The sequence below is a fragment of the Mesocricetus auratus genome, unplaced genomic scaffold, assembly GCF_017639785.1.
Source record: "Mesocricetus auratus isolate SY011 unplaced genomic scaffold, BCM_Maur_2.0 Super-Scaffold_100011, whole genome shotgun sequence".
NCBI lineage: Eukaryota > Metazoa > Chordata > Mammalia > Rodentia > Cricetidae > Mesocricetus > Mesocricetus auratus.
This window is the reverse complement of record NW_024429195.1, coordinates 83,840,801-83,865,159: the sequence shown is the minus strand read 5'-3', so window position 1 is coordinate 83,865,159 and position 24,359 is coordinate 83,840,801. Positions and strand designations below refer to the sequence as shown.

The 24,359-nt window shown below is 50.6% G+C and overlaps 1 protein-coding gene and 1 long non-coding RNA gene across 4 annotated transcripts in view; one reads left to right on the top strand and one right to left on the bottom strand.

Annotated features, from left to right (window-relative positions):
- Positions 1–1,070: 1,070 nt before the first annotated feature.
- Positions 1,071–24,359, top strand: part of Rfx4 (regulatory factor X4) — a 147,443-nt gene continuing 124,154 nt past the window's right edge. The window contains exon 1 of one of the 3 annotated variants that reach the window (XM_005083789.4): positions 1,071–1,490. In XM_005083789.4, coding sequence (XP_005083846.1) covers positions 1,448–1,490 — 43 coding nt within the window. In that variant the 5' untranslated portion in view covers positions 1,071–1,447. Of the gene's footprint in view, positions 1,491–7,010; positions 7,129–15,511; positions 15,604–24,359 lie in introns of those variants that run through there. The other 2 variants (XM_040755194.1, XM_040755193.1) reach the window with 2 other exon arrangements.
- On the bottom strand, positions 1,429–6,969 carry LOC121143337. The gene is made up of 2 exons (XR_005880555.1): positions 6,758–6,969; positions 1,429–2,114 (listed from the first exon to the last, which is right to left on the bottom strand). It is a non-coding gene; the product is annotated as an uncharacterized LOC121143337 (long non-coding RNA).

The following is a 24,359-nucleotide window of genomic DNA, read 5'->3' as shown; positions in this document are numbered from 1 at the left end:
TCCGCCTTTCTCTTCCGCCCGCCGGAGCCCATTCATATTCTAATCACAGCGTGGCCAGCCCGCGAGCGGCCACTTTCCCGGGGCGGCGGGACCCCCCCACACACTTGCGGTCGGCCAGCCCCGGCTCCCTCCTCCCGCACTTTCATCTGCACCGGGGAGGGGTCCCTGGGAAAGCCGCGTCCCCAGCTCGGACGCCGGGACTTCTCACCAACTCAGCTGAAGGCTGTGGGGGACCGAGAGGGTGGCGGAGGGGGGAGCCGGGGGACCTGGGAAGAGGGAGGGACCGGGACGCAGACAGACTGACATACAGGGTTATGGGAAGAGGCGATGGTGGGGGTGGGGGTCCCAGAGATTCAGAAGGACGTGTTCCTAGAGACAAAGAGAAGCTCAGCCAAAGGGGAAACGGAGACCGAGACAGCGAGGCACGGACACCTGACCCGTAGGGCGCGAGACAAGGGTTACAAAAGTTCTGGAGGAGGAGAGCCAGACCCCCGTCCCTTGCTGCCAAGCGCCCTTCCTGTCCCTCAGACTGCAGGCGGGAATCTAAGGTTTCAGATTCCCCTTCCCCACCCTCTACTCCCACGCATGTCCGCGGATCTGCGTGGAAGAAACTCAAGACATACTCCTGCACTGCACCAGGGCCCCTGCTCAAAATCTAACTCAAGACGGAAACGGGACGTGTCTCAAGGGAGAGAAAAAAAGAGTTGGGCCCACTCGTGGCTGCAAAGGAGACTCTTAGGGGCTGGGGCATCCTCTGCACCCCCCCTCCATGGCTGCACCGCGCGGGGCCCGGGCGCAGAGGGCTGAAGTGGGGGGGAGATCTAAGCCAATTTTGATTTCGCCTGTAATGAGTGCCTGGCTAAGGCTGGAGAAGGCCTCTGGAACTTTAAATAAGAAAAACGTTGCTAATGCTATAATAGAAGGGGGAAGTCGGAGGGCTGGGATTGCGTCGCTCTGAGCCCCCCTTTTCGGAGGCGGCTTTTCTTATTCAAAACAGGCCCACAATGGGCTTCACAGTGCGCCTCGCCACGGCCCCATCTGACGAGCGGCCATTCATCAGGCCCGCTGGCCTATCAATGACACTGCTCCCATCGGGGCTCCTATAAAATGATGTTTTTTCCCATGAAACATCCGCAAACATTTTGACGGGTTTGGCTTTGCCCGACTGGATTACTGAGTGTCCCCTCGCTCGCTGGCTCGCTCGCCCTCTCCCTCTGCTCCAGCTCGCTTCCTTCCCTCGCTTCCTTGCCTCCCCTTTTCTTTTCGGCTGGTTCTTTCTTTTCCCCTTTTATCCTTTTGCCCTCTCACCCATCGTCTCCTCTCTCTCTCTCTCCTGCTACCCATTCCTTCTCTTCTTCCCTCTCTTCCTCCCTGGGCATCTCTAGCACAGGGGGATCCCCAAATATCAGGACTTTTGGGGGGCGTCTGTGCTGTCCATGGGAAGAGCATGCATTGTGGGTTACTGGAGGAACCCGACATGGATTCCACAGGTTAGTCCTGGTGGGACTTGGGGGGAGACAGTAGGGGGGAGGAACAGGGAAAGGGGGGACTTCGGCAAGAGCTGCAAAAAGTTCAGGCGGGTCATCTTGACAGTGGGATCCCAGGAGTGAAGGAGTGCCCAAGTTTTCGGTCCAGCGCTAAGTGTGTAAGTGGATGCATGGAAGTGTGTGGTGCGTGTAAATGCGTGTGTGCGCGTGCGCGCACGCTGAGCAGCGCGCTTTCACTTGGACATAAAGTTGCATAAAGATGCTCTCTGGCTCGCGGCGAGCTCGAGGTGCTGCTGCTTGCAGGAACTTTGCGAGCCAGCCGCCCCCTCCCGGGCCCCGAGGCTGCCCAGGCTTTGGGCAGGGTAGTGGTCTGCTCAGGATCTGGGGTGAGGGCCGGGAACGCTCCAAAGGCTGGGGGGATGGGGGGAAGCGACCGTGTCTCTCCGCGCGCGGGAGGTGGAGGCTCTTGCTGCAGGAGCCGCGCAGCTGGAGGGAGTGGCGGCGGCGAACCCGGTGGTCCTGGGGCATTTGAAGCTCTGGACTGTGAGAGATGGGAGCCCAGGACTGTAGCCTCCCGGCCGCCAAGAGACAACCCACTAGCAGCTGGCTCCACACCGAGGCTGTAACCTAGTCGGGGGGAAAGCAGAATACAAAGCATCAGTAAAGGCCTGAGTTCTGGCTCTGAGATCTGTGAACTGCCCTCGGTTGGAGGGCTGTGTGGTGGACATCAGGCTCTAGGGTCGCCATGGTTCACAACGGAAGGGAAGACACGGGATCTCTTAAAACGAAAATACCCAGCATCTCCGTGCTGTCTCCAGCCGACTAGTCAGTTTCTATGCCTAGCATCTTTGGGGACCCGCCACACTTCTAAGTCTCAATTACTTTTCCTATGTCCTTTTCATGTAGAAGTTCTCAAAAAGTTTACTCCCTCCCCTAGGCCCAGTCTCTCTACCAAGCCACTCAAATCCCTGCTGGGCCGTGGTTTGGGGGTTTTTTCGGGGGGTGATAGAGGCAACCGGGCTGTTTGGCTGAACCCTGGGAGAATGTGAGGGCATCGAAACGTAGCAACAAGTGCCTGCTGACCTCAGCTGTGCGGTGACTCACATAACTTACTTGCAAGTAAACACCACACACAGCTCTGCCCACTCCACTCCCCCCCCCAGTGGCAAAAAGATGTGTGGTGGGCTAAGCCGTCTAGATGTCTTCCCAGACGTAGTCCTTGTTTCTAGGAGGGAGGTTCCAGGCCTCTCCAGGCCTACATTGCAGACCTGGTGGTGGAGACCTTGGACCCAGGGGTATCAGCTGCATTCTAGGATACTTTTCTGCCTTGGGTTCCCGGGGGTGGCTGTGAGTCCTCAGGGAGTGGTCAAAGCCTGAGCCTCCTACGTCCTGCTTATCTGCGAGCACATGCAGAGGCGATAAAGCGATCTTGCCTGGGTAGGGCACCGGCTGCCCAGATCCTCCGCCCTGCTGTGGTCTTCTCCACACCCCAGTAGTGCTGGTTCGGGAGAGGGAAGAGCAAAGCTTTGCTTCAACATTTTAAAACTCAAGCAAAACCTAAGAACCACAACATTAAAAATGAATGTTTTTAACCAGATTTAACTCATTTATACAGAATTAGTGGCTGAGGATCTTCAAGGGGTCCTTACATGGGACCTTCCTCATGCCCCAAATCAGGCATGTCCTAGCTGGCTTTTAGTCCCTCCACACGACTCGAGTCCTTGCTTGGTGATGTAGAACTGTGGACATGTCCTTTTTTAAATCCCGGATTGTTAGATGTTTGTGGGGGCACTGGCCACCTCCGCCCCAACTGTAAACATCCAAAATGGGTTATGAAACCCGAGTGCTCCCCTCCCCTCTCGTACCTACGAGATATCCCTAGATCGCACTCCTGAACTCAAAATCAAAAGTTTTGGTTAATGGCAGCAATTGAGAAGTCATTCCTGGCGCACCAGGTGACATTTCACATGCAAAACTCCGGACAAGCGAAGTGCGGCGCAGCGAGGTCCGATCCAGGAGCCTTCTTTCGCCTCCCTTCCAGAGAATTAATCCAATTAGTCTTTCTTCTGAGTTTCCCTTGTTATGTAAAAGGTTCATTCCCCTCCCCGGGCGTGCAGAGTCCAGGGCTCCACCGGCCAGTTCGAGTCTGCTCCCCTAGTGTAAGTTTGCGCTCGGCTAGAAACACGAAATCAGTTATTTCATTTTTAACGGGCTCAAACAACAGGCTCACAGCAGTTGCTGGAGCGAAGTCCGGAGCATCCATGTTCAGAGGGGGCCGGCAAGCCGAAGCTACAGTCTTCGTCTTTTAAAAGGAAAATCCCCGCAAAGTACCTCGGGCATGGGAGAACGGTTTTGCAGGGGCCGGGGCTCTAGTGGCCTGCTTTGGGCCCACTTCAGCGTGACCTGCGGAAACTCACCCCTTTGTTCCGCGCACCGAGCTGGTAATATATTCCTTGAGCTTTTCCAAAATACATTACAAGTGTGGGGCCAAGACAATGGTCCCGTCGGGGAAGGCCCCGGAGCCGGCGCGCGCCTCCTAGGTCTTCGGCGCTCTCTGGTTTTTCAACACGACAAAGCAAAGCCCCTCTAGGATGGGACTCTGGCGGCTTCGTCAGGCTCTGCCGAGCTGCTAAGGCAGCTGGTGCGCTCAGGATCCATCGATGTGCGGGTGCCTAGGGACAGTTGGCGCCAGTGCGCTCGATCCACCGGCCTCAAAGTGTGTTCTCAGGCCGGTTTGGCCCCCACTCTCTACGAGGGCCGCTGGAGGTAGCTACTTGTTCGTGGCTGTTCGGTTATGATTCCAGATGTCCCTACACAGATCAGCGCTGTTCAGCTGCTCCTCATTCAGAGAATCGAGAACGAGCAAGGAAAAGTGATAGAATTTTCGGCCACCAAGAACTTGTGCGAAGTGGGGCTGGTACAGGCTGGTCGCCCACGCGTCAGAAGGGTTGTTTCTTGTTAAACGGGATGATTCGGTAGAGAGGAGCATCGCTCCAACTGGAAGCTTCTAACTCTACCCAGTTTCCCCGCACCCCGCGCCTCCAAAACTCAGAACTGGGCCGTCAAAGATTCTCGAATTGGATCTGAATGTCTGGGGCCAATGTCTGGGGCCCAGGAGAAGGAAAACACGGCTATGCAGGGAGGGACCTAGTACTAGGTCCAGCCTAGTTTCATGGGCCTTAAGCTGAGACATCTTGGGGCCTTAGGTTTTTGCTCAAGGGGTAAAGAGCCCCCAGAGAGACAGAGCCCCAGAGACCCTCCTGCTCCCCTCCCCCCAGAAGTTCTGGGGAAAGCAGAAGTAGCCTCCTTGTGCAGCCCAGAGAGCCAATCCTTGGTTCAAAGCAGGATGCAGCAAGAGATGTGAGCCTAGTGCTTGTGCTGGGCCATTCTCACCCTCCCCAGACTGCGTGTGTGCGTGCATGTGTGTGCATGTGTGTGTATGTGTGTGTATGTGTGTATATGTGTGCGTGCGTGCGCTCGTGCGTGTGTGCATGCATGTGTGTGTATGTGTGTGCTACAGTGTGTATGTGTGTATATGTGTGTGCGTGTGTATGTGTGTGCGTGTATATGTGTATGTGTGTATATGTGTGTGTGCGTGTGTGTGTGTGCATGAGTGTGTAACCGGAGAGGTGGACTTGCATGGTCCTACTCTTGCCACCTGCTAGCATCTGAGCTTGGCAACAGAGTAGAGTGGGTGTCTCGTGGTCCCCGGATTCCAGATACCGGCGATTGTAGTCTTGGGCCACACGGCCCCCAGTACACAGGCCTGACTCCACGGGCCTGCGGGCTCGCGGTTATCCCAGGCGGGCCGCGCATAGCGCACTTTCCCAGCGCGGTACCCAGAGACCCGGAAAAGTTAGCCAGGGCTGCTCCGCGGCTCAGGCCTGGGATCTGAACAGCCGCCGCCCCCAACCCCCCTACCCCCAGTGCGTCGCCATGGAGACTGCTGGAAGTTGGTGGTGGAAAACAGACCCGGCGCAAAGCAAAATATTATGAGTGCAGTTGGGGTGACTTCAGGGGGGTGGGGGACCCGAGGGCATGAGCGGCAGCCAGAGGCGGACAACAAAGGGCTGAGAGCAAGCAGGGAGAGTAGTTTGTTTGGGGCCTCCCGGGCGCTGTGTGAGTGCTGGACCGGTCTGCTTCCCAGAGGGGCCAAAGTCTCTAATTTCTCTCCAGCAGCTACACCTTTTCTCAGCCGGCTTGTGCACCCCTGCTCCCACCCCGCCTCTCCGGGTCCTCTTCCAGCCTCCCTCCTGGTCCCGAGTGAGGTGCCAGCTGGGCAGTACGCCCCCCCCTCCAGAGCCACAGGCTAGCCAGTGAAAGGTCCTGGCTTTTCTTCCCCACGAACCGCGGGTCGCCCGGGAGGGATTTTCTCATCCCACTCTTCACATGGAATCTGAAAAGGTGGCTTCCGTGCCTGAGCAGACATCTAGGAGGTGGAAAGGGTGTCCTATCTGACAGTTCCCTACCTCTCACACACATTCCTCATGTGGCCAAAGCCATTCTGGTGCAGCCACTTGTAACTCGACTTTAGATTGTCTCTGCCTGCGAAAAACCCGCAGACAGCACAGACTGGGATTCCCCAACAAGTTAGTCCCTCTCCCAGGTTTGGCTTTACTACGGAGGTCCAGGAAGCAGTATGTTAGCCCTGTCTGAACTATGTTGCACAGTGACTGTCTCCCAAAGCAGTACTAGTCTAAACCACATGGGAATCGCTTGGGAATTTAATGGTCAAGAACTCGTTTTAAAAGACCCTCAATTTCCCTCCTCTGTGTCAGCCTGAGGTGCATTCTTATCGCCTCCCAATTCCCCGCCTCCTGGAAGGGTTTACCAAAAGGCACTAGATTTTACAGGAGCTGTATGTATTCAGTGCCAACAGGGGCTTTTAGATGTTGAAGGCAGCAGCAGAGGGCCTGGCATGTTGGAGAGGAACACACAGCAAGCCAGTGTTCCAAATGTCACTATCAAAGCAAAACCACACTCCAGTTCCTCTCTTGCATCTCAGACTCCCCCAGGACAGTTTGGGCAAAAGAGCCCTTCCCAATTTTTTGAGACTCTGTTGACAAGTCAATAAATATGGGGTAGATATGAAAATATCTGTATCTGAGTATAGCCTACCTGTAATTCCAGCACTCTGGGGGGCATAGTCAAGAGGCCAGCCTGGGCTAAATAGAAAATACTCAACCAGCCATGGATACTTACCTGACATTGTATCAAAAAGAAACAAAATGGCTTTGTTCTAGCTAATACTGTATCGCTCAGTGACATACCTGTGTCAGTATGTCTGATGACACAGCATGCGACACCTACGATACTTTTGTCTGTTGAGTAGCTTCAGGGGCACGGGTGCTCACAAGCTCTGCATGAGGGAGGAGGAGGAGGAGGTGAGTGCTAAGAACGGTGGTCCCTTTCTGCCCCACTGTGGCAAGGCCATGGTTCTAAGACAAGCTGCTGTGTTCTCCATGCTGTCACTGACAAAGATGAGAAGATCTAAAGCGATGACATCACAAACCAGAATACTGGGAGGGCAGAGCTTAGCTTCCCCAGGACCCTGACTGCCCACCGTACATGTTCTACAGGTCTCTTGGGACCCTCTTCGGCTGCCCCTCCAGGGGTCCCGAAACTCTTCAGGACGGAAAAGGTGGGCAAAATCTCTGCCATGGCTTTCACCCCCCCCCCCTTCTCCTCAGAGACTTGTAGCTTGATGAGGGTTTTGGTAGACAGAATGAACTAAAAGATGGATTACTCGGAGGTGTCGGGTGAAAGTAAAGGAGTCCTTTGGGTTTCACTCCGTCTCAGTTAGTTGGGTGGCAGACCCTAGGGACAGCGTCTATGTTCCAAGACAAACTGTGAGTACATTGAGAAGGGCAAGCACTATAGGGGACACAAGGATTGTCTTAGAATTCAGAGTCAAGGGCCACACCAGTTGGCACTGGTGTCAGTGCCACAGGCATGCCCCCATTCGCAGTTTAAACCTCTGCAGAGTGCCTCTGTGGGATGAGTCAGGGGAGGTTCCCACCATCGGTGGCGGAACAGGAAGGCCGGAAGTGAAGGGAGGCTGCTGTCTGTCCCGGCCCACCATCTTGGTTGTCAGCCTCCTAGAGAGTTTTACACCAAAGCGACAGGGTAGGTTCTGGCCTTTAGGTGCATCTCAACCCTCTTGGTGGGAGAAACACGATAGACGGGCATGGAGAATCATGGACTGTTTTCTTTGGATGAGGGAAAGTATTGTGCAGTTGGCTGAGCTCTGCATGGAAGAGGAGTTTAGATAATAGCGATGACTGTACGATAGTGGTGGAACATTGGCTTCAGTCATAGGACAATCTTTCATCCGCTCATTTATTGATTCACATTTCAAGAAAACCGTGTCTCCTGTGTACCTGACACTTTGTTAGACACGGTGCCTAACTGCCTCTCTAGGGCATATATTTGAAACAAGTATATGAATGAATGAAAGTCCAGCAAATGAGAAGCATGAAGGAAACCCCATCTGAACTAATGAAGACAAAGGGTTGCTACCTCCCATGGGTCAGCCCTGGCATAGAAGCTGGGAGCCCCTGGCCTGAAATCTCAACAGTGCCACGTCTCTGTTTTGAGAATGGCAGTGAGACCACAGTGTGGAAGTGATAAGAGAGGGCCTGTTTCCAACACCCAGTAGACTCTGTCACCGCTCGGATGGTGAAATGCATCGTTAGGGCAGTGCCACTACACCCGCAGACAAAGGACTCTGCTCACAAGCTGAAGGTGAGAGCAGCAGGCTAAACGCACAATGGCTCAGACACTGTTCTGCCTGGTGACTTTCTGTGCCCCAGAAGCTGGCTGGGTAAGGTACACGGTTGGTTACACAGAGTCTGCTGCTTTCTGAAAATTCTAAGTGGAAACTTAAAGAAAAGTAAACAAAAAATAAACAAAAGACCCAAATTGAAAATAGCTTTCTTCACCGTAGAGTTATGATTATTTCTCTTTATTGCTGTTAATCTCTTACTGTGTCTAATTTATAAATTAAACTTTAGCATAGGTATGCATATAGAGGGGGGAGAAAAGTCCATGTGGGTGCCGTCTGTGGCTCTGGACTTACGCTGGGGTCTTGGAAGATATCCCTAGTGGATGGGGGAGATGCCTACTGTATCTTTGAAAAATATCTTATTTTGAGACAGGGTCTCAATGTGTAGTCCTCACTGGCTGGCCTTGGACACTCAGAGATCCCCCTGCCTCTGCCTCCTGAGTTCTGGTATTAAAGGTGTACGCTATCAGACCCTGCACTATTAATTGCATTTCAAAATGTACTTTTAATTATTTTTTATTATTCTGGGGAGATGGGGTGTCCATGCACCATAGTGGGCGTGTGAAGTCAGAGGACATTTCTTTGGGTGTTCCTGGTCTCTTTCCATCTTTTATAAGTGTTCTGGGGATTTAACTTAGGTCACCAAACTCACGTGGCTGGCACCTTTACCAACCCAGTCATCTCCTTGCCAGCCCTGAACTATCTTCTGTGTACGCTATTATCCACTCTGTTTTAAGCACCAGCAGTCCATCCAGGAGATAAGGGCAGGATGAGGGGGTGGCAGAGGGTGTTGCAGACAGCCCACAGTAATCAATTGTTTGTCCCTGAGTGCCAGGCAGTCACAAAAACGGTCTCAACTGTTTTTCTTTTATGAAGAAGAAAATGGTGATAGAAAGACTAGCCAGTGAAACACGTACCATTTTAGCCACAGCCAAGAATGCGGTTTCTCCTCCCAAAGGTTATAGGAACCCTTCAAACCATGGAGATAAATTTTAATTTACTGCTGAAAATGGTGGGTTATAAAGAAAGAACCCATGTCTTTACCATGGACAGGAAATGTGCTTTTGTCTCTGGGATCCCTTTGAAGTTCAGTTACCATGGGTTCATCCCTGACAATGCCCTAGCTGCACCTATAGAGACCACAGAAAGAGCGGCCAGGGAACATGAGCTATTAAGCAAGGCGATGACACTTGTGGTCTTTAGGTAACCTAACGAACAGCACATTGCAGGCCTGTTGTCAAACATAGATGCGTGTTAAAATGGGATGTCAGATATATACAACAGGACCTAGTAGGAAGAGTGTGGAATTTAGAGCCTCAGATAGACCAAAGTTTAAATCCATGTCTGTCAGTTTCTAGCTATGGCTAAGTCCTTGTTTGTAAAGCTGGCCCATGCCCAGAGTTACTATGAAAGTCCAATGAGGCCGTGATAATACTTAATTTAGCACATGGCCCCTAGAAACTACTCAGCCAATGCCAGACCCTGATTTTATTAAGCATGCCCTTACACCTATGCTCAGTTCTTGGTGTCTAGTTGGAAAGTGACAGCAGGGTTCCTGGAAAGAGTCTATACTGCCTCAATGAATCTGGATGCTTGCTGGCTGCACACGGCCTCTGCTTCATTTTTCTTTCTTGAGAACAATATGTTTAATGTGAGGAATGGAAGCCAGGCCTCAAGCATGCTCTACCTTGATCTCTGTCCTGGGCCCACTCTGATGTCAGGAGAGCTCCTTCTTTTCAGAGGGGCGTAGGTGAGGAAGACATTTCATCTTCACCTCCATGCATTTCCCATGACATAAAAGGGGTGCTTCGTGGCCTTGTTTGCTGTGATTTCATCCTGGTGTCCCTCAAGCTATAAGGGAAGAGTAAAATGCATCGTTGTAGAGACAACAGCTGCTGACTTGAGTTCAGGCCCTGGGAAAGAGATCTGGGGGATGCTTGGAGGAAATGTGCCCTGGACACCTGTGCAAAGCCCCTCAGAAGCCCCCATACTTTTCTGGTTCTGGAACGAGCCGCCTCTGATCCCCTCTCTTGGTTCCTCTGTTCTGCCTCCTCCTTGCAGACCACACTTGTTTAAAGATAAACCGTTTTATGTGGCTCCCAGGAAACAGTAGGTCTAGTCTTTCAGAGTCATTGTATGAAGGAAAGAAAAGATTGAGTTCTCTTGCCCTTCCTGCAGTGTGTGTGTGTGTGTGTGTGTGATGTATCCCCATGTGTGTGTGTGTGATGTATCCCCGTGTGTGTGTGTGTGTGATGTATCCCCGTGTGTGTGTGTGTGTGTGTGTGTGTGATGTATCCCCGTGTGTGTGTGTGTGTGTGTGTGATGTATCCCTGTGTGTGTGTGTGTGATGTATCCCCATGTGTGTGTGTGTGATGTATCCCCGTGTGTGTGTGTGTGTGTGTGTGTGATGTATCCCCGTGTGTGTGTGTGTGATGTATCCCTGTGTGTGTGTGTGTGTGTGATGTATCCCCGTGTGTGTGTGTGTGTGTGTGATGTATCCCCGTGTGTGTGTGTGTGTGTGATGTATCCCCGTGTGTGTGTGTGTGTGTGATGTATCCCCGTGTGTGTGTGTGATGTATCCCCGTGTGTGTGTGTATGTGTGTGTGTGTGTGTGTATGTGTGTGTGATGTATCCCCGCGTGTGTGTGGAAGGCCTCAGGCGCCCTGCTCTATAACTGTCTCACTTCCTCGAGACAGAGTCTCTCACTGGATCCAGGCTGGAGGTTTACAAGCTGCACAGTCCTCATGTTTCCACCTCACGCTGCAATAGGGTTACAAGCTCATGGGTGGCCACATACATCAGGATTTGAACTCAGTAAGCACTCTTACCTTCTGAGCCATCTCCCCAGCATGCATATACATGCAAAATAATTTACATGTATTATATATTTAATATGGGAACAAAAGTGACCCTTTGTTCTGTTTCTGTCTTTGTAATTCGATTTTTACCCAAATTATGGTTTTTGCTATTAAAACCTAGGGAGTCAGATAGACAAACAGACAGACAGACACAAGAGAGAGAGAGAGAGAGAGAGAGAGAGAGAGAGAGAGAGAGAGAGAGAGAGAAAGATCATAAATAACATAACAGTATGAAATTCAGCCATATGCTGTCATCTGAATTTGGGCCAAATTTAGGCAACCAGGACATCATTAACCGATATTCTTTTGTATTGTATTTGACCATTAGTACAGGAATTCTCTTTTTTATTTTAACTTTTACTTATTTATAGATTTTAAAGTTGTGTATATGAATATTTTGTCTGCATGCATGTAGTCTTTGCATCATGCACATGTTTGGCGCCTGTGGGGGCCAGAAGAGGGCGCCAGAGCTATGACACTGGACTTACAGGCAGCTGTGAGTCACCGTGTGGTACTGGGAATGGAACCTGGGTCCTCTGTGAGAGCAGCCAGTGCTTTTAACAGATGAGCCATATCTCCAGACCTAGGAGCAGGAATTCTTTAAACCGTGTGCCTGGGTTCTGCTTTTGTGGTTTTTAGTCCTCCATAAAACCCCCAAGTATAACCTGCTTGTGCACAACCAATAATTAGTGAGCACAGGATCTAGAAACACTGGCTTATGTTGTGATCATTCTCATTTAAAGGCACAAGGAAGTTCCGGGGACAGTTTGCAACAGTGAGGTTAGTTAACGCCTTGCTTAGGTCTGCTAACCACGCCGCATTGTTGAGATGCAGCCTAAGTGAGACTGCCGAGTCAGCAGGTATTTACTTCATATGAGTAGAAAATTACCTCTTCACTGATGCCCTGAGACCATCATGGTGGGAAAAATGCAACATCAGTCCATGCAAGTGCCTGAATCTTTGAGCTGACTCCGAACAAGGTCATTCAAATGGAGATTAGTAGCTACTAATTACACATTCAAGCTAGCATCTGATTTTGAGGCCAAATGCATCTTGTTGAGAAAAGTGTGTCAATTCATCTTAAGTCTTACAGATGCTTCTGTAAAACCATGTGCTTTGCATTAGATGTTGGAAGGAGGATGTGTTTCCTTGGATGTTAGAATCACAGAATTTATAATTTCAAAAGTGGTTACTTCTTTTGAGTTCTGTATTATCTTTTTTTCAGGAGCATTAGGCTAAATGTGGAGTGTTATGCACTCAGCCTGTTCATAGCTTAAGTGCTGAATCTAAATGTTCACAAGGAAGCCAAGTTCCTCTGAAGCAATTAGGATTTCATAGAGCTTCATAACTGGACACATTACAAACTCAAACTTCCTAATTATGGAATTGATTGATGGGCATTTCCCTGTCTACATTGTGAGTTCAGCTTTGCTGCAGTGATCTAGGCTGAGGAAGAGTCGGTGTCTGCTTAAATTCCTTTGCTCCACAGGAAAAGGAAAAGAAAACCAGATTAGATCATTCCATACTGTCCTTAGGTGATGAGTATTTGGGGCGAAATTTCTGTCTCTAAGAGTTTTGCTTCTTCACCCTTCTGTCAAGCACAAACCACAAAACAATTTCTCCAGAGAGCATGACTTGGCATCATAGAATGTGCACACATCTGGCTGAGAAAGTTTTGGAAGCTCATGAGGAAGGACTGCAGAGGGCTTGGAGCCCTCAGCTGGACACTGAGCCCTGGAGAATTGCAAGGATGCTTTCTAGCAGAGCAGTGTAGTGGCTTCTGCAAGAGGCTCCTTCATCATTGAACTTTCATTTCCAACTCAGTGGGCAGAGTGTGTGAGGTTGCTGTGGTTTGGCGGACACCCTTTCCTCTCATCAGAGCTCATTCATTTGGAAGTCTGAAAACCTTGCTGTGGTTGAAGGAATGACTTCCCCGCCTCTCTGGGGCTGTCAGGTCCCAGGCTTCGGGGCATTCTCATCCCTGGCTGCCCCACAGGCACAGCTGTCTGCATAGACTTCTCTCTGAGCACCCAGGGAGCCCTGGGCAGCATCTGCCACACTTGCAGGGCAGAGCTCAGGGCAGGAGGGAGGCTTGGTCAAGACACACTGTGGAGTCTGGGATCTATTCAAATTCCTGGCACTGAGATTCCTAAAGAGAGGAGGACTCCGTGTGAGTGTATAGGGACCTCTGTAGGTACAGAGGAGGGCCATATGAAAGGAGGAGAGAGAGGGAAGAGAGGGAGGGAAGGAGAGGAGGGGGAAGAGGAGGCAAGAAAGCAGCTAGGTTGAAACCATCCTGGCAACTGATTACAAGGCGACTAGATATTTTCAAAAGTGCCGGTTTCCTCTTATTCAAGCAAGCCTCTTTTTGAAACTGGATAGGGAGTGAAAAATTTTCCCAACACCATGTTAGGTACATATACATAATACTTCACTTAGTGATCATATTGAACTCATGGCGTTATTTATCCCCATTTCACAGATGAAACCACTGAGATTCAGAGGATCTAGGTGATACACCTAGGCCTAATCACCGCTGTCCAGACAGCATCCTGACATGGCTTCCCTGACTCCAAAGCCAACTGCATCCTTTACCCACTAAAACCTATAAGTGGAAGGAAGACTTTGATGTGCACTTTTTAACTCAGGGCCTTCACTGTAGAGTCTTTGGAGGTCAACTCTTTCCAAGTCCTTGTTGGAAGGGAGGAGCTGATATTGCACTTCTTGGGTGTTATACCACAGGGACCTGGCCGCTCATGGGCACTGTGACCCAGTGCTGGCAGGAAGCAGCTGAGGACACCAGTGGTCCCTCCTGACGGCACCCTAGCATGCATGCAGCGGGCCTGCATCTCGGATCACTGTTGGAGCTCATAGCTGGGTCAGTAGCTCCCTCTCTGCCTTGGTGAATTTGGCATCTTACATCCATCATTCAGGGCTTCGTGCCTGTTTACGTTAGACAAGCTTTCATGTGAAAGGGGTTCAATATAAAAACCTTGCTGTGTTACATGTGTGATTGCATGACGGGCAGTGTGGGCTCTGCATGCCTTAGGGTGGCGACAGTGGGCTTCACCCTGAGAGCACGTGTGAGCCTGCTGAAGAAGGGTGCTGAGGGGCTCCCCTGGGACTTGCCATGCTGCGAATGATGAACAAACAGTGTGGTTCACTTTTTCCTGGCAGTGATTTGAGACACCCTTCGCCCCCAGGACCCTATAGAAGCCAGTTAAGCTGAAGTATATGCCTTTTCTCTGTGTTTGCCTGTCATGATGCTACCTCATGAGCCTGTGGCCTGGCACAGGCGTCCTTCCGTTGGACACTTGGTAAAGCCAGGCTTCAGAGGCTCCATTCACGTGCGTTGACTAACACAGCAAGTGAGGATCCAATGCTGTGACACTGAAGCGACACTGCCTTCTTTAAAGGATCTATTTAGTTATTACTTATGTGTGTGAGGCCTGGGTGTTTATGTTTATGTTGCATGAAAGACCCTGGTATCACAGGCTGTTGTGAGCTGCCCCGTGTGTGCAGGGAACTGAACTCTGTTCTCTGGAGGAGTAGCCATGTTTCTGCGAATCAGGGTACATGCTTGCCTGTTAACAATGGCTCTCACCAGGGGTGGGGGCTGCTGGTTTCCCCACAACAGAGTTCCAGCCTCCTCATTCTGTCCACAGTGTTTTCACCTGCATGGATGTAAAGGGAAGGTGCTGTCCTTGCAGGCGTTGACTTGAACCGTCTTCCCTTGGTCCCGTGCCTTCCGGCGCTCGTTGCTGCCTGTGTTGTGCCTGCACAGTGAGTGTACCTGCCAGAGAGTCGAGCACATTCACAGCCAAGAGGAATTTACTTAACACCACAGGACAGGGCCCTTGGCTTTTTCTGCTGAGACACTCGGCGTGAGACCTCCTGGAGTCAAGTTCTGAATACTTAAACAACAAATGAACCCCTACTCTCTTGAGCACCTACTATGTGCCAGGCACGCTGCTGGTGCTGTCATGTCTTCCCTTCCCTTCCTGTTGTTCTTGTGGTCTGCTCTCCTGTCAGGGAGGGGCAGGGGAGTGGGGCACAGCCATCTCTTAGGGGCGCAGATGATTTCTCCTGTCTGTCATAACCACCTCAGGGCAGATGGCTTTCATAGGAGGGAAGTCAAGGCCCAGGAAATTCCCTAATTTGTCTGTAGTTACAGGCTTTACTTCATCGATTGCAAGGGAAGGGTTGCTTCCCTGGTGTTGAAGGCTGTGCTGTTTTCAGAGTACAAAGTGATCCAAGGACCAAACAGAGAAGATGCCAGCAGGGAGCTAAAAGGGGGTACCTCAGCTGGGCTTGCCATAAAGATCACCACAGCAAAGCCCTTTCTATGCCTCATTCTACCTAATGCTCTCTCACTCAGGCTCCAGGAGGTTTTGGGATATGATGCCCATTCTTCTGGTGAAGAAACTAAGTTTCAAGGATGTTGTGGACTTGCTTACCAGTGGTCACAGACAGGGTAAGAAAGTCCGACTTGAATTTAGTAGTTTGGCTCTTAGCTGCTACATTGTCACAAACACAAAAAAGAGAGGAGAAGGAAAGAAGAAGGAAGACAGACAGGGAGGAAGGGAAACAGGAGGGAGGGGAGGGAGGGGGGATGGGAGGGTAGAGGAGGGAGGGTAAGGAGGAGAGAGGAGGCAGGGAGGGAGGAGGGAGGAGGCAGGGAGGGAGGCAGGGAGGGAGGAGCTGCAGGCAGAAGCCAGCACGGGGAGTTATTGCTGCCCCTGGGTAGTTTTGTCAGCCCTTGCTCAGAGCTGGTGCTGTGCACCGCTTTCCTGCACTTGCTGTCTTAAGTCTCAGGCGATACAGGGGACACCCGTGATTAGGGAAGTTCATTTGCCTCCAGTCCTTGAACCAGGAAGGAGGTGGTAAGACTAGAACTCATTTATAGCCACCAACTCATAGTCCTGTCCTGGGCAGGGGTGTCCACTAATGACTCAACAGAAACAAGGGTGCTGGGGTCTCGGTAAAACGGGCATGAACTTTGAACGGACGCTGGGCATGCGTGACCCAGGGATGGGTATGGAGAAGAGAGAGCCACAGGAGAACCCTCTGTGATGGAGTGTTGACGGCTTCCTGGGGACACATCCCGTCTGTGGACACATGGACTGTAGCCTGGGCAGTAATGAACAAAGACAAAGGAGAAGTAGTTTCTAGAAGGGATGGTGCTGTGGGCAGACAGGAGTCTCCTTCCAGCATTGAAAACCATGACGTCTATGGTGGATGAGCAGGAAAAAAGGAAGGAAGCATTCTGCCCAGGAGAAGGATCTGTTTGTGGGTGGCCTGTCTCAGAAGTTGGGTTGAAATCTGCTTTGGGCTTATGGCCTGGGGTTTCAGAGCAATGAGCGTCATCTAGTAGAAAGGCAGAGAAATAATCTAGACATATTTAAAAAAAACCATTCAAAGACTGCTAAGGATCTGATGTTCTATGCTTTTTAACAATGTTGTAATGATAGACGCTGCTGATGTTGGGTAGTGACCCCCAGAAATGTGGGAGGTGATGAAATTCCTACAGGCTGGCTCTGTGGTTGTTTAACCCGCATGCATTCTGTTTATAGAGCCCTGCTCTGGCCTTTATCCCCTACAGGAGTCAGAGCAGGGCTCCTTCTCCTCTCTACTCTCAACACATTCTTTGAGTTGGTAACATCCTGGGAATGGAAGAGGGTTCCTTGTTAATTCTTGTACCATGCAAATAAAGACTTAGTGAGTCTCTGTGCCTGCTTTAGACTTGTGAATATTGAGATTTCCTGAATGGAAGCAAATACAATGCATGGTCACTGTTTGGTTAGCCAGAGTCAGGTTCAGTCCCGCCCTGGGCTATACCAGTCACGTGACCTTGGGCAGGCTAGTGCCACGTAGAACTATACTAGCCCTGTGACTGTGGACAGGTCAGTGCCACAGAGATAAAAAGTTACACTCAGAGTCTACATCTCAGTAGAATGTTCTTAGCTCTACTTGGAGTTCTCGGCATGGATAGTGACGGTGTGAACACCAATGTGGGATTTTCAACAGCACCCTCTCTCCTTTACCCAGCCCTCCCTCCCTCCCTCCCTTCCTCCCTCCCTCCCCACATCTGTGCTGGGACAGCAACCCCATGGGTATCCATGGCAAAGGACAGTTATGAATGATCCAGCACAAAATCGGAACTTAAAGCATTATGAGGCTTTGGTCTTTTGTTTGTCTGCAGTTTTATTTGGGAGGGGCAGGTGACAGTTGCACGTGTTGAGAGTAAACTGTAGATGACATCCTGTCTTACTGTCAGTGGTTGGACGTGCCTGGTAGACTGGTATGGTTGGTTTCTTTTCATGGTGATTGTGAAGTCTCAATTGGCCTTAGTAGAGCTCTCAATATTAAACGTGCCCAGTATAGCTAGTACCTGCCACAGTTACCCTCCTTGACTGCCTCCTTCTCCAAGCCTCCCTTCTAAGGTGGTGTTTAGGCAGCGCCAGATGGAGATGCTGACAGGTGCTTTGCCTATACCCCACCCTACACAAAAAACGCTGGAAGATTCCCAACCAGCTGCTGAACAAAAGCCAGACTCGTCGCCAGGACCCATTGCAGGGTCAGGCTCAGATGTATGGGGTCACAGTACCTTATACTGCCAGATGGGCAGGTTCTGTACCTACGTGCAAAAGGGACACCCAACCGTGTGAACAGTTACTGCCAAGGTACCTGTTAACTATTTTTATATTTATTTCTTTTTTAAAATTAATTTATCTTTTACATTCCAGTTCCCCCTCCCTCCTCTTCTCCTGCTCCCCCTTTCCTCCCAACTCCACCTTCCATCTGCTCCAAGGAGAGGGTAAGGCCTCCCCTAGGAAGTCTACAAAGTCTGTCCCATCATCTTATTGAGGCAGAACCAAGGCACCTCCCCACCCCACACTCCTGTGCCTAGGCTGGGCATGGTATCTCCACATAGAATGGGCTCCACTAAGTCATTTTTTGCATCAGAGTTAGGTCTTGGACCCACTGCCAGTGGCCTCATATATTGTCCCAGGCACACCATTGTCACCCACATTAAGTGAGTCTAGTTCAGTCTTATGCAGGTTCCCCATCTGTCAGACCTGAGTCAGTGATCTCTCACTAGCTGGGGTCAGCCGATTCTGTGCATTTTCCCATCATGGTCTTGACTCCTTTGTTCACATTATCACTCTTCCCTCAGTTGATTGTTCCAGGAGGTTGGCCCATTGGTTAGTTGTGGATTTCTGCATCTGCTTCCATCTGTTTCTGGAAGAGGGTTCTAGCTTCTTTGGTGTTATGGATTGTAGGCTGGGTATCTTTGCTTTATGTCTGGTATCCACTTATGAGTGAGTACATACTACATTTGTCTTTCTGGGTCTGGGTTACCTCATTCAGGATTTTTTTAGTTCTATCCATTTGCCTGCAAATTTTAGGATGTCATTGTTTATTACCACTGAGTTTAGTACTCCATTGTGGAGTACTCCGTTTTCAGTTGAGGAGCATCTAGGTTGTTTCCAAGATCTGGCTATTACGAATAGCGTTGCTATGAATATAGTTGAGCAAATGTCCTTGTGGTGTGAATGTGTCTCCCTTGGGTATATGCCCAAAAGGGGTATTGCAGGGTCTTGCAGTGGGATGATCCCTGATTTTCTGAGGAATCGCCATACTGATTTCCACAGTGGCTGTACAACTTTGCACGCCCACCAGCAGTGGAGGAGTGTTCCTCTTTCTCCACATCCTCTCCAGCATAAGCTGTCATCAGTGTTTTTGATCTTAGCCATTCTGATCAGTGTAAGATGGAATCTCAGAGTAGTTTTGATTTGCATTTCCCTGATGACAAAGTATCCTGGCCAACTACTCAATTAGATGAAACCCAGTCCCAGTACTGGAAGCTTCATTTGGTGACAAAAGATGGCCAGTTAGGACTCTTGTCTCCCCCAGTACTTGGTGATTTCATTTAGATCACCTTTATATATGTGTGTATTTTAGGAAATTTCTACTGTATTAGGTTTACATACTCCTTCCAATGCTCCTTAATTTGAGCTGTATTTCCCCATATTTCCTCCCTCAAACCCCTTTCCTCTCCACACTTGATTTTCCTATTCCAGCCCCTCCAAATCCATCCTTCCTTTTCCTATCAAGGTCTCTGTCTGCACTAGTCCCTTATTCTATACCCTCCCTCTTGTTCTACAATTGCAGCTTGGTTATCATTGGCATAACAAGCTAGTATCCATATATAAGCAAATACATACAATGTTTGTCTCTTTCTGGGTCTGACTTACCACATACAGGATGACTCTTTTCTAGTTCTATCCATTTGCCCGCAAATTTCATGATGCCATTTTTAACAGCTGAGTAATATTCCATTTTATAAATGCACATTTTCTTTATCCATTCTTCAGTTGAGGAACATCTAGGTTGTTTCCAATTTCTGGATATTACGAATAGAACAGCAATGAACATGGTTGAACAAGTGTCTTTGTGGTAGGTTGAAGCATCCTTTGGGTACATGCCCAAGAGTGGTATAGCTGGGTTTTGAGATAGATTGATTCCCATCTTCCTGAGGAACCACCACACTGATTTCCACAGTGGCTGTACAAGTTTACACTCCCACCTTCAGTGAATGAATTCCTGTTACTCCACATGAGAGGACAACTTCAAGAATTGGTTCCTTCTGTCACATGAGCCCTGGGAACTGAACTGGGGTCCTCAGGCTTTGCAGCAGGTCCTGTCTCAATGGCCAGACCCCTGTCAGTTTCTTGAGTGTGTTCTTCTGCCTGCCTCAGGGTCTGGAGTTACTCCTCCAGGGTCTCCCTCCTCCCTCTCTGCTGTGTTCACACGTCTTCTCCCCTTCCCTGTGCCTTGTAAACTCTTAGCTGTCACCTTAGTGTCACCTCCTCCAAGAAGGTTCCGGACTCCTAGGATAGGTCGTTTTTTTTCATTCCCTATGGCACAGCGGTTACATCTTTTATTGTGTGATTATCTACAGTTGAGCTAAAACTCCAGCCTTCTGTGGAGATGCTGTCTGTGGTGTGTAGCTCCGACAGGCACACGGTGCTCTAGAGTGGGCTAGCAGGTGAGCAGGGGTGTGGACGAGTGTAAATTCCTCCACAGGCTCCCTTTTGGAGCCCGTGTGGCTCAAGCCACCCTCAGACAGCTGCAGAGAGCGTTCAGGTGGCTTCTTAGAACACTGGGATAAATGTGAAGTTCTCCCGTCCACCACCAAGTCCCTGCCTGCGCCAGCCCTTCCTGGCTTCCCGACGTCCTTCCGTTCCACCTCCTTCCCCATCTCAGTGGCGGTCTGGATGCCCCCACTCTCCAATCCCACTCCCACCTTGGGCCTCTGCCTTCCTTCGTCACCTCCTCAGACCCGCAGTTAGTGTCCCTGCTACACACCGCAGCACCCCAGGCCCGCCTTATCCCACTCTGTGGCTCTTACTCGTCACGTGCAATGCTGCAGAGTCATCTCGTTTGTCTGTTTGGGCCTGTCTCCACCTTGGGACACAGGTCCTCTCATGCAGGACTTTGTTGGTTTGTCCTTCACCAGATCTTTAGCCTCTCACAGAGCAGGCACCATAGCAACGTCTGGTGAACCTGGGAAGGATAAAGGTAAACAAGGGTGGGGCTGTACCTCAAGGACAGCCCCTTCCTGGATGGAACCCAGGGACCCCTGGGCTAGGGCCTGTGGTGTTGCCATGGTAACCACTGACCTGAAGAGCCCTTTGGAGAGGCCACAGCTGCTGCCTCCTAGGGTCCAAATTCTCCTGTGTCACCACCGATGTGGAGCCAGGGAAGAGAAAAGAGAGACTGGGAGAGAACCATCAAGAGGAGAGCGTGTCCTGGTGCGGGAGGTGACAGACACAGGCCCTGGCAACGCCAAGCCTCTGGTAATGACCTGCACTCTGGGGACGGGACCCAGACAGGTCCTCCTTGGCAGTCGTCTGTGTGGCATAGCAACCCTTTTATGTAGTGTTTCTAAGGTTGTGGGTTCCTAAACTAAGCCCCAGCACAGTGTCCTGAAAGACCGCCTATACAGAGAGCATGAATAACACCTTCTATTAAAAACCCAGTGACACTTTCTGTCAGGAAGCCTTTTCTCAGGTGTTGCATAAGCCATTCCTTGTCACCAGTTCCCTCGAAACAGAGTTCTGCGCTTCCTATGAATGCTCCCACTGGCAGGCCTGGCTGCTCCAGCTGCCTGCACACTTCCTGGCCTTTGCAAACTGTTCTAAGGCACCCCCACCACACACACACACACACACACACACACACACACACACACACCTGTCCTTCCTACCAGGTGGGTCATAGGTTGACGAGCTCTTCACCTTTCCCAGAACCCACCTGGCCTTTCACTGCCCTGTGCTGTCTCTGACCACACCACCTTGCCTACAATGCCTTACCTTCCTCCCTGCTTTGCCTGACTGGTGGTGAACCCTTGAGGGATCAGCCGGACTGGCTTGTCTATGAGGCAGCCAGGCTGACATGGAAACTGTCTTCCCTCAGGGGTCTCTTCTTCATACACGCACTGCTTGTTCATGAGGCCATGTGCCACTAACCGGAATACACGAAGTTCGACAGACCCAACTCCACCCAGACACCACCCGCCAGAGCTTCATCACCTGGCTTCTCCTGTCTGCCTTAGCTTCCGTCCAGCAAGTCAGAGTCAGTGCACCCTGTCGTGGTATCTCTGAGGAGGAGAGAAGAGGCAGGTGGCAGATTAGCTGGTATGTGGTGACCACTCGGTCACTGCTCCAGTTCACATGCCCACTGGCTGTCTGGACTGTCTCTCCTCACTGTGCTCCTGGATTCTGAGAGATGGCACTTCCCTGTTTGCCTATGACCCATGAGACCAAATAGGTTAAGTGCTTTGCTATTTCTTGCCAGATTCTTTTGTAGGGCATCTTTGGAGAACCCTGGGAGGCAGGGATTCAGGAACCTGGGAGCCACGCCAATACCACATAGCTGGCGAATGCTGAGGCTGGGACTTCAACTCAGTTCCCTACCAAGACCTTCCATTTTCCCGTTCGCCTTGTACGGGCTCTATCACCCCCAGGGCTCCATGTTTGCCTCCTGAACCTTAAGCCGAACATGACGCTGCCTCTTTCTGACTCCTCAAGGAACAAGCCCCCTTCTGACTTCATCTCTGCCCAAATTCCTCTTCTTCTGAGACCTCTTCTGATAGAAGGTCTCCCTGTCTGTCACCCCAGTGCTGCCGCCGTTTTCTTCATTAGTCATCCCTGCCTGCCAGCTGCTTACCTAACTATCCTTAGCTCTCGGGGACAAGGTATTGAATAGGGCAAATAAGGGTGAGGAAAATGAACTATAGGAAACAAATAAATAGGCCTTGAGAACGCTTAGGCTCTGGTGGAATAACGTCTGTTAGAGTTACAGGAGGGTCCCTTGGCAGTTGTCTGTAAATGAAGGGGTAGACTGGAGATCTCAGGGCCCGTGAGCGTGCTCTGCATCTGCAAGCCTTGCCCAGTGTTGGGCTGTCGATGGCTGTTTCAGTCAGCTCCCCAGTATACCAACATGTGTTTGTGAAGCAGAAGTCTAAGTCTGGCTGCTGGGACATGTCGCCTCCTGGACATGGCAGCTTCCTACTTCTCCCTCAGCCACCTAGGAAACCCAGCACCGTATGTGGTTCTGCTCAACTGCACCCTGTGAAATGGAGAAAAGTCCCGGAAATCAGGGTTTCCCAGCCCTAGAACCTGGAGAGGCATGGAGGTCTGCCTGTCAGCCAAGCTGGCTTAGCTCCTGGGAAGTGAAGTCAGGGGCAGCTTCCTCCCAGCCGTGAGCCCAGGTGAGGGGGGTGGTCCACGCCCGTAGCCCGCACTCATGGATGTCCTCACATCCTGTGCAACACTTGCCATCAGCTCGGGTTTCCACCACAGGAAGTCAAGTGTGAGTGAAAAGCTGCTTCCTCCATCCCGGAACATCGGCAGAGTTTCATTTCACAGGTGGCCTGCTCTATAGCTGGCTCTTCAGGTTCCTGGATCTAGAAACAGAAATATCGAAACACGGTGAGACCATTATTCTGAGGTTTAACTTAGACCAATACTTGACAGTGCCTCCTTGAGTGACACTTTCCACATGGTAGGTGCTTCTTATTGTCAGTGGGGGAAGGAAGGTATCCTACCATGTTTATTAAGTGTGTGCAGCATTTCTGGGACCAGGCTTAGTAAGCGACTGGGCTCAAGAAGGAAAACAGAAGTTGGGAGTGGCGGTATGTGCTGGATCCCAGCACATGGGAGGCGGGAGGACTGAACGGTAGAGGCCAGCCTGAGCTACATCTTGTCCAGAACAAGAGAGGAGACTGGAGAGATGAATCAACAGTTAAGAGCACTCGCTGCTCTTTCAGAGGGCCCTGGTTTGGTTCCCAGCACACACATGGTCAGCCATCAGTAACTCTAATTCCACTGGATCTGACTTCTGAGGGCACCAGGCACACATGATACATACGTGCAGGGAAAACATTCATACAATAAAATAAACCTAAAACTTTTAAAGTTGGGGAATGGAAATTAAAGGGTCCTCCCCTCAAGAGTCCAGGAATAACATCTGCCTTGCTCTTAGGTGGTCACAGAAGCTAGGGGCCAGTCTTAGGCATGGTTTTGTTCTTCGTAGATTCCCTCTAGTACAGCTTCTTACATAAAAAGGGGCTTGTTGGGTTTTGCCTTTTCTAAGTTGGGAAAAGGCCTTTGATGTGTTGTGCTTCTCATAGCCTCCAAGATGGAGAAGATTAGGGAGTCCTGCAGCTGTGTGGACAGATCTACTTATAATCCACACACCCATTGACATCTTACGGCAGTAACGTAGCATGTATTGAGGCGAGGCTGGGCACTGCATACTTGATTCCAATGGAGAGTCTGCAGAAAGAACCAAATGAACGCCATTCCTGAGATGTTTTAGCTCTGAACTGAAGTGCCTGCCACACGTGACAAAGGCTGACAAAGAAATAGGCAAGAGGATTTAGCAAAAATTGTCGTGTGTAGGTAGAGCTTTCGCGAAAGTTCTGACACAAGTCGCGTTGTGCTTGAGGCTGCCGCACTGGCACTGTCTGGGTCCACGTGGGATGCAGGAGAAGGAGGCTCAGCCCACACTTGGAATACCGAGGCTACGACCTGTGGATGCTGGTCCTGACCTCCACTGGCACGGCGACTTTGACAAGTCGTCTAACCTCTCTAAGTTTTAGCTTTTATACCTCAAAAATGCTCATCTCTCTTTCTCTGCCCCCTTCCTTCCTCTCTGCAG